The following is a 9,522-nucleotide window of genomic DNA, read 5'->3' as shown; positions in this document are numbered from 1 at the left end:
AACGGTGGAAGTCAGCCCAGGTGGACAAAGTTGAAGCGTCCTTAACGAGTCCGAGACCTCGGTACCAAGAAACACGCGTACGTCCTTTCTTGGCCCTAGCTTGGGATGTATCGACGGTTCTCATTCCTCAGTTGCACTCTTAGCAGTTCCGCTGCACCAACGCTCATGCTGCAAGGCTGGCTCGAATCCTGTGGAATGGAATGAAGAGAGTGAAAGCGCCTTTTCCAGGAGCTTGCAAGAAAAAACTGATCGCTCTTCCTGCGTACTGCAGAGTCTTGACTTCGAAAGACGCTCCTTGCGTTCAGGTGGATGCCTCTGGGATCTGTGGGGCCCATCGGTGCAGTGCTGCCTCAGGAGAACCAAGGAGAGCGAACGTCCAGTGCTTGTATCTCAGCAGGAAACTTCTCCCCCGTGAAACCGGTTACTCCACCATCGAGAAGGAGTGCTCTGCGCAATCAAGTGGGCATTGGACAGGCTATGCTACTACGCACTCGGGGACGGCGATTCGAGCCTACAGACTGACCATAGAGCCTTGATGTGGGATCAGACCATGAAAGCGACCGGAACGCCAGGGATGACTAGGTTGGTATCTTGAACTACAACCGTTCAAATTCTGTGTGTGGCCACAAAGCAGCGAAAGGAAAACGGTCACGCGGACTACCTGTCAAGGCTGCCAAACATCGTTGATGCAGGAGAGGAGGGTGGTAATGTGAAGAAGAAGCCTTCATCACAATTGGCATAGGGGCATGGTAAAAGGCACACTGAGGGAAACACATTAATAACTTAGCTGGACATTGATAAAATAAAACCCAAGTCATTGTTTGTTCAAAACAGATTTATTGGAAGTCATATACAAGTAACCTGCTTACCCTCTCCTTCAAGGTTGTGAAGGCCAAACAGAGCAACAGAAAGAAGCAGCCTTAAGTAGAGGCTCAATCAGTGGGAACACCTGTGCTCAATTGGAGCATACCATGTAGTGCAAGTATAAAAATGTTATTGTTTAAGGCTTCTGTGGTCAGAAAGATATAATATGTTGAACATTTTGATTTGTTGTGTTTGGGTAATTTGCCTTGCATTGTGAATGTGTTTGTAGATTAGAATGACATTGGTTAGGGGTATAAATAGTGGATTGTCCTATGGGGAGGGGCTTAACATGTATAAAACCCTGGCCACAAGTGTTTTGGGAGTGAGTCTGACGGTGGCTGTAGAGCAGAGAGGTACCAATCCTATGTCCTCGACCTGTACAGATATATTGAGATTTTCTTTATGTAAATCCTTGTGACTTTGTGTTTTTCAGCATTGTTGGCTGTTAATAGAAGCACCTAAGGACCATTTTTTGTGACTCTAGCCAGCTTATTTAATCCCTAGTTTTTTTACATCAACATTTTTGTAACAAACTATAACAAGAGGATAGTTCTGTGGTAATGTATCCCGAGACGTGGGTCCAACTGGTGCAAATATGAAAGGCGTTTCATTTCATATGAAAACTTTTGAATGAATAATATTTGCATTTCAATCATCTTCTTATATGTTTATGACTCTTTCAAGCCACCCAAACGTCACTTAGAGAATCAAGGGAAAAGGACCAAAACTGAGTCTACATTATTTTGTAATTCAATGCCAACATTTCCCCTTTTTTTCAGTGAATGTTGTCAAATTTTTACTGAATTCAAAATCAACTTGCTGCACACAAAGGGAAACATGCACCTGTAGTAACATGGCGGCCTTTCAGCAACCTAATAGCACTATTAATCACAATTGCGTGATGATTTCAGAAATAAGATAAGAGGCTTTAAACTCATTGTACATTTCCCCTCTGTGGGACGAATAAAGGTATTCGGATTCTGAATGGGTCCAATCCAGACTGAACATCACAAGCGCCTCATTTCTGTCTTGCTTCTACATCTTAAACTTGTTTTCTTGCCTCCAGTGATGTTCAGACTTCCAGAGCAGGAGAGCCAGCTTCAGGAGGAGCTGCAGTACGTGGAGCTGCCTCAGGAACAGGCTCAGGCGCTTCTGCAGGAGATGAGAAACGAGGCTCAAAGACTGCTGCCCCCCAGCCTCAAACAGGAGAAGAAACCCCGACTTCACAGGAAAAGACCCCACCCTCATAGGCCTGCAGCTTCACATAGACTTCAGTCAACTGGATTTTATGGTCAGCATTAAATATGTTCAGCAGCATGTTGGGAGACTTGATATTTTAAGATGTTAGTTGAATTCTTTTTGATCTTTGATGTAGGATGGAACCGGACAAGACCCGATATGCAGCCTTGGAGTCAGCAGCCGAGATATGTGAGTGTTATTAGGCTGTAATTCCTATGCCTTGTCGTTAGCTTAACTGCACTTTTAAGGCAGAGTTTGGATGTTTTGGAAGTAGGGTTGTTTGAGTTAATTATCTATTATACTGTTACCTACAGTTGTAGACCAATGTTTTGAGGTATTATATTATATGAGGTGTTAGCTGAAAGATGATAAGTAACAGCAACCCTAACCTGATTTCAGAACGTAAACTAAATCATTTCATGTTATTTACATTACCTTTCAGTGGAGTGGGCCTTATCAGCAGCAGGGCTCCTATTACAGAGACAGCGGATATGGAGGTTACTGCTGAAGAAACCTGGAGCAAGAGGAAACAGAGGCCGATGCACTACAAGTGTTTACACGGACAATTAGGGATGTCATTTGAATAAAAAGAAAAAGGGCTAAATACACCAGCAAATTATATTATACACAATACTTCAGATTACAGTACACATTGCACTCGGTGCTTTGACAAATCAAGGATAATCAGTGTTGTAGCATTTTATAATTTTATTATTGACAACCAGGTCACTTTTTAGGAGGTTTTATTGAAAATATTCTAAAAACATTGTGCTTTTTAAAAAAACAACTGTATTTTGCACCTTTTTTAACACTAGTGTTGTTCAGAGAGTGCCTTAAGTCAGAGTAACAATAAATACTCTAAAAGGTTTGTTTTTTTGATGTGTACACTTAATCATCTGGATCTCTTTTCCGATGCGATCGGCTGAGCATCAGGTTGTCTCTGTCCTCGCTCACTGTCAGGCCTCACCGTCTGATACAGCAGCACGGCTCCTTTAGCTGAAGGACACAGCTCCGCCCACAGAGGGCTGCTGATGTCCAGCTGCAACACTTCCTGCACATTCAAGGGAACAAAATGCATTTCTTTGTATCTTGGTCATGTTCTCTACTTTCCTCCAAAGGAATCTGCCAAAAGGAGTTTCCCTGCAGATAACTAAGTATATCTGTCACTATAGATTACTCACAGTTCTGCCGAGGAAGACAATATCTGTGGACTCATGGGCCTCCGCTCCTCCTTTCCAGTACAACTTTCTTACTTCATCAGATGTCAACGAGCAACTGAGGACACACACATTTCACATTATAAAACAATTCGAGGCACACTTCCATCATATCAAATCAGTACTGAAGGTATGTGTACCTGACGTAGAACTCAGCACTAGGTCTGCCTGCGCTGGTGTGATTCAGAGCGACGCCCATCAGGACCGGCTCTCCGAGGGAGCTCAGAGGAATATTCACCTGTGGACACACAAAAAGAGAAGTCTGATATATTTCAGCCTCTCTTTAGTTTGGTCTGTTTCATGCCACTTTGGACATACAAACTTTATTTGTATTCGATTAGGTCAGCTCGAGTTTTATCAATGAAGTAACTAAACATTAACTTGACATGAAATCAGTTTACAGTGGATTCTGTTCCCACCTCGTCTCTGATCTCGGCGCACACAGACGAGAACAGCTCTGAGACGACGGGCCTCTGCTGCATCATATCCACGCTGATCTGCTCCTCACACACCGCCTGGCCCAGCCGCTCACACACTACCTGAGGGGGGGGGGGGGGGCAGCAGCCGTAAGAAAACATGTCACCATTACTGAACCAGACTGCTAGGCACATGGGTCCAAACTGTCCGGGCACCTTCACCTGCAAAATGTCCCTCAAGGAGACCAAACCAAAAAAAAGTGACAAAACTACTAAGAGCAGCAGCTCGACCAAAAACAGATACAAAATACTTTGGAAAACGTAAAAAAAAGAACCACAAAGAGACACAAAATTACCAAAAAGGGACCCTAAAAAGCCAAATAGACACAAAATGTCCACAGAAAATCCAAACCACCATAAAGACACAAAGCAACTATTAAGGGACAAAGAAATACCACAAATGACTATGCACACATGTTCTGTTAAACACCTGCACTTTTGAAAGCACATCCATAACATTCATCTGTTTGCAACTTACAAATTATGTATCTAATATATCATATTCCAATTACTTGTATATAGACTCTCCTTGCACTATTCTATTTCATTTGTATGTACTATTTTAACTATTTTAACTGTGTTATTGTGTTGCACTGTTGGAGGAGCCTGTGACCTAAGACTTTCATTGACATATCTACACTGTAGCTAGGCACAAATGACAATAAAAGCCTTGAAACTTGAACCAAAGAGACCCAAAACAACCGTTGTCTCATAATGTTCCCATCACCAACATATCTAAAAGACCCTGCACAGTATCTTCTTCACCTTCGGCTCTGGGTGCCCCCCGGGGATGTCCAGCAGTCCCACGGCCTCCGCCACCTTCTGGCTCCTCCTGATCAGCACCACCTGTCCGTCGGCTGTACACAGCACCCCGCCCACGCCCAGAGGCTGAGCCAGCAGCGCCAGAGCATCCCCGAACTCCGCCTCTCCGTGCTGACGCAGCTCTGCCACCCGACACGACCAGTTGGTTCCCAGGTAGTCTTTGTAGCATGTGAGGCCGAGTCTCAGAGTGAGGAGGGGCTCGGGGTCATCTGCGTTTTTATTGAACGTGGAGGAAGCTGGTGACAGTGCACTGACACTATCTGCACTTTCTACCTGATTCACAGCTCTGCTCCTTCTGTCCAAACTGCTCTGAGCTGCGTCATGCAGTGAATGTGTGATACATGACTTCTCCATTCTCTGTGTGCTGTGTGGTGTATCACCCTGCTGCTCCTCTGCTCGGTCTGAGGAGGGGGTGTGGGGGGGAGGAGTGCAGGCTGGGTGAGAAACAGAGGACGATGACAAGCAGAAAGAGTGGAGTCTGAATTTTGACCCGTTGAAAAGCCACGGCTCTTTGGACACTCGCTCTGTCCACACCTCCTCTATGTGACGATCCACAGCCGGATCCGTCTGCCTGTTGAATCTGAGAAGAGGAAGAGACAGAAAAAACAAGTTAGCATTAAAGTTACTGCAGTAATCCTTTCGCCCATTAACAAACTACTATATTTAAGGATAAGAATGGTGTTATCCATCTTGTTTCATTATTGTCAACAAATCCCATCACAATTTTTTACCATTTTACCAAAATATGAATCCCTTTATCTTTGCACCATTATGTTGTTTAGTATGTTGTTATGCAATTGTGTCTAAAGGACATTTCAAAATGGCCGTGAACTGAGTTGCCACACACTTTTGCTCAGTTTTTGATCTGATAACTGAAGACAGATATCAGAGGACAAGGTCCTAAAAATGTGAGGTATAAATGTTGCTTGTAACACAAATAAAAAGTACTTTCCTGACAGATTCTGTCAGACAAAAACCACGCTCATGCTCAAAGAATTTTATTAACACTAACTATACAACTCAACAATATATATAACATAAGTCTAGTCGTTTTTATACATTTGAATGCTAAATTGTTATAAATATACCTTCAAGAAGAGAGGCCATATCATTATATTACTCAGTACACATTTAAGAGTATTGTGTTATGATGCTCGTACCTTTCAGAAAGCTCCACCTGTACCTGGGCTTGCAGCAGACCCCTCCAGGCGGCACAGTGCAGCAGCAGAGACACCTGCGAGTCTGTCATCTCTCACTGTGGAGTATCATTGAAGTCCTCACTTTTCTATTTACTCTCAGTGCTGCAGCTCTGCAAGTGTTTTTAAATGTTAATATTTCTATTAAGGAAACAAAATCCACAGAAAAGTAAGAGAAGTCGTTGATAAGCAAAGAGATGAATCTGAGAACATTGAATAACTGTGTTCAGGGGCCTCATTTATAAAAAGGGATATACGCTCAAAAAGTGGCGTACGGCAGTTTCTACGCAATGTTTGCGATTTATAAAATACTAACTTGACGGGAAAACGTGCGGTCCTCCACGCAAACTCTAACCCATGCGTACGCACTAAGCACAAAAACGGGAGACACGAGGAGAAACTGCGACACCGTTGGCAGAAGGAAGAATGGAGAGAAATATGAGGGAAATAATCATGTTTTATGCCGTTTTGCCATAAGTCACTCATAAAACACAGGAGGTATGGAAACTAAGAACACCACATGTGGTAAATTGTACAGCTAATATAACACAACACATTAGTTGTATATATAGAGTTGCTGCGGAGGGGGGGTTGAGATGCACAGGCTGCAGTGGAGATGCTGCGCACAGCTGATCGGCAGCTGGAACACAAACCACCAAATACAAAAACATAATTCAGATCCAGTCGTCATGACTCCACTCCGGAGGGATTCCCCGATCATTTCTTACAGTTTCTCATCAAGGGGGGGTCTCCTGTCCCCGGTACAAACACACTGCCTGAGGAAGGCTATGTATATTTTTTTTGTCATTAACCTTTTTCAGACCACTTATTTTCATTTATTTTGGTGACCATCCGACCACCATGTTGCTACTCTGGTTCAAACTGCATCCACCAAACAATATGATTTATCTCCACCTCCCCAAAATAACCAAACTCTGACACGGTGTGAGATGTCTTTTTTAGTTGTTCTGTCGTCATTTCCTGCTATCTTCTTCATAAAGTCAGTCAAAATGAATGAATGAATGGGCGTTTCTTTGTCTATTTATAGGCAAATATGGGCGTTACGTGATGCCCGCAAAAGCTGCACCGCATTTCGAGTCGATTGTGATTTATAAAGGGGAACCGGCGTAGGAAGTGCTGTAAGCACTTTCCTCGCCGGTACGCAATGTTTGGTGAATCGGAAAATGTCTGTAACCTATTTTTTGGATTTCTACTACGTAAGCAACCTTCCCACGTGAATCCTACGCACGGCGTTATACATGAAGCCCCTGGTCAGGATGTTTGCTTCTTACTGCTCCTCCCTCCCCTTTTCATACACATTCAGACACGCCAAGAATACACACACAATCACTGATTAAAGCTGAAGTTATTTTGATCACTCATAAACGTTGTATTATTCTGCACAGAATTATCAAAGAAGTCGGGGAGACTTGTTGAACATCATTTGCAGTTATTTCAATTTTCAATCTTTGATTTGATCAAAGATGTTACCCTCCGGTATCATTTGATTGGACTACGCAAATTAGTCATTCGAGACAAAAATGTCCACTGCAAAAGACTTTGATAAAAACATTTATATTAAAAGGGTTTTTTTCACAACTTTTTTGGTCAATCTTTAAAGCAACTTCCGCGCCTAATAGGAAAATACCGAGAAATGTAAATCATTTTTCATGGATTTAACCCTTTAAAGCTCCCTCCATTTTGAAAACATGAAACCGTGGTTTTTCATGATGAAAAACAGAGAAAAATTATATTTTTCCAAAAAAATATCATATCTGGGTAACTGGCCTTTTTTTTTTTATAACAGTCTTGGATATGTCAAAGGATTAGCAGCAAAATTGATTTTTTTGCATTATTAGTTTTTGCCACAAAATCAGATTTGCACAAAGAAGTTACTATATTAATCATTCGCGGACAAAAATGTCCACTTTCCAAAAACTTGCCTAAAATGGACAGATAATATTTTTTTAAAACCTTTTTTGGGGTGCTTTCGCATCAACTTCAGTCCTGATCAAAAATACCAAATGTTAAATTATTTCAGGATTTTAACCCTTGAACTGCCAGTTTTGAAAAACATGAATTGGCGTTTTCTATGAAAAACATGCCAAACAAAAAGCGCAGTTATTTTTCCATATAATGAATGTTGGGGGTCGCTTTTTTTTTTATACAGTCTTGGATACTGTCAGAAGATGAGCAACAACATTTATTTTGGGGATTTGCACAGAATCGAGATTAAACAAAAAACTCACTTAGCCACTCGTGTTCCCATCCACTCCCATTATAACATCTTTTGAGTCTCCCCGCCCATACCGGCTATAAAATCATGCATCTCTTGTAATCTCAGGTTCTTTATATTGGAGAACGATAGTTCAACTTGCCTTTTTATTCTCGTATTTCATCCAGATGTGAATTTAACACCCTTGAATTAATGCTTGTAATTGTCTTGGTTTCTTTGCCTGGGTTGTATAACTGGGGCCCTGACAGCCATTGGAACTACCATGTATGAACACTGAATACTGATGTAGGTCGTGGTTGCGTGATGGATGTGGAAGGAGTGTATCAGCTGAGAAATGTGTGTGTCGTGGGTGTGGTGTGTTCGGTGTTGGTGTGGTGTTGTGTGGTGTGTGTGTGTGTGTGTGTGGTGGTGCTGGTGTGGTCGCTCTGAAGGTACAGCTGTGCTGTGTGTACAGAGACAGACCAAATATCAGCCGTAGCTTTGGTTTACAGCAACGTCGCAGTTTTCGCCTCACGTATCTTTCTTTCGTTTCTCTCTTTTTCTCTCACTCCCTCATCCCAAGATCATACATCATCGTGTACATATTAAGCAACCCCTCTATACCTTGTGTGTGTGTGAGTGATCTGCGTGTGTGAGATATGAGAGCCAGGAGTACAGTGTTCTCTCCATCGGCGTGTCTTGTGTTTTCATTGGTGCTGTTTCCATTGTGTCTTACGAGGTAAAACAGAATGTCATGATCTTGACCCAGCTTTGAGCCTCGATGTTGTTGAATTGTTTGGAACTTCAAAGTTCCTTTGATAACTGTCCCCTTTAGCAAACAGACATCACTTCGGATACACGTAAACTGCCTGAGGAGGGTAAATAAAAACACCTGGCTGCCAAAGGCCAAGCTTCAAATATGTGGTAGTTTGGCTGGGTGGTCATGGGTTCATCCTGCTGATACCAACAAGCTGAAGATGTAAGGAGGGAGCTCTGTCGGGACAACCAGGTCTCGATGCAGCCCCGGTAACGTTCAGGCTGGCAGGACTCATCCTTTCTGAAACAGAAACACCCTCGAGAAGGAGAATCCTGGTGTGGATGCTGCCGTGTGCTTGACCCAGGGATGTCACGCACAGAAGATAAAGACACTTTTTGCCTAAACGAGCTTCACTCTTATCGGATGGGGGCAGAGAAGAAGGAAAATCTGCCCCGAATCCCACGTTGATACAGAGGACCATCTATGAGGTCCTTTGCTCGAGGAGGTTGAGGAGCTGGCGTGAGGAGCTCTTGAGGAGCCTGCAGACGGAGCTGCTGCAGGACACAACCACAGATGGTGATGGGGTTGAGATGTATGAAGGACTACAACACCGGTTACGCATGTGGACAAAACGCCTCGTCATGGTCAACTTAAAGTGCTTAGTGATCCCCCTCCTAATCACACGGACAAAGGGGGATGATATGCACAAGACGTTGGCGCGCCCCAGGAGGTAACA

The 9,522-nt window shown here is 43.1% G+C and overlaps 1 protein-coding gene across 3 annotated transcripts in view; it reads right to left on the bottom strand.

Moving 5' to 3' along the window:
• Positions 1-977: 977 nt before the first annotated feature.
• The window catches only part of nudt22 (nudix (nucleoside diphosphate linked moiety X)-type motif 22), a 12,271-nt gene continuing 3,726 nt past the window's right edge, over positions 978-9,522 (bottom strand). For 2 of the 3 annotated variants that reach the window (XM_010788811.1, XM_010788810.1), the window contains 8 exons: positions 5,779-5,927; positions 4,562-5,198; positions 3,740-3,859; positions 3,461-3,558; positions 3,285-3,378; positions 3,071-3,154; positions 2,539-2,617; positions 978-2,016 (listed from right to left, as the gene is read on the bottom strand). In XM_010788811.1, the coding sequence (XP_010787113.1) occupies positions 1,937-2,016; positions 2,539-2,617; positions 3,071-3,154; positions 3,285-3,378; positions 3,461-3,558; positions 3,740-3,859; positions 4,562-5,198; positions 5,779-5,867 (1,281 nt within the window). In that variant the 5' untranslated portion in view covers positions 5,868-5,927 and the 3' untranslated portion in view covers positions 978-1,936. Of the gene's footprint in view, positions 2,017-2,538; positions 2,618-2,989; positions 3,155-3,284; positions 3,379-3,460; positions 3,559-3,739; positions 3,860-4,561; positions 5,199-5,778; positions 5,928-9,522 lie in introns of those variants that run through there. The other variant, XM_010788812.1, reaches the window with a different exon arrangement.

The sequence above is a fragment of the Notothenia coriiceps genome, unplaced genomic scaffold (assembly GCF_000735185.1).
Source record: "Notothenia coriiceps isolate Sejong01 unplaced genomic scaffold, NC01 NC01_scaffold00032154, whole genome shotgun sequence".
NCBI lineage: Eukaryota > Metazoa > Chordata > Actinopteri > Perciformes > Nototheniidae > Notothenia > Notothenia coriiceps.
Note: the sequence above shows the minus strand (reverse complement) of the source record. Positions and strands in the feature narration are given on the sequence as shown.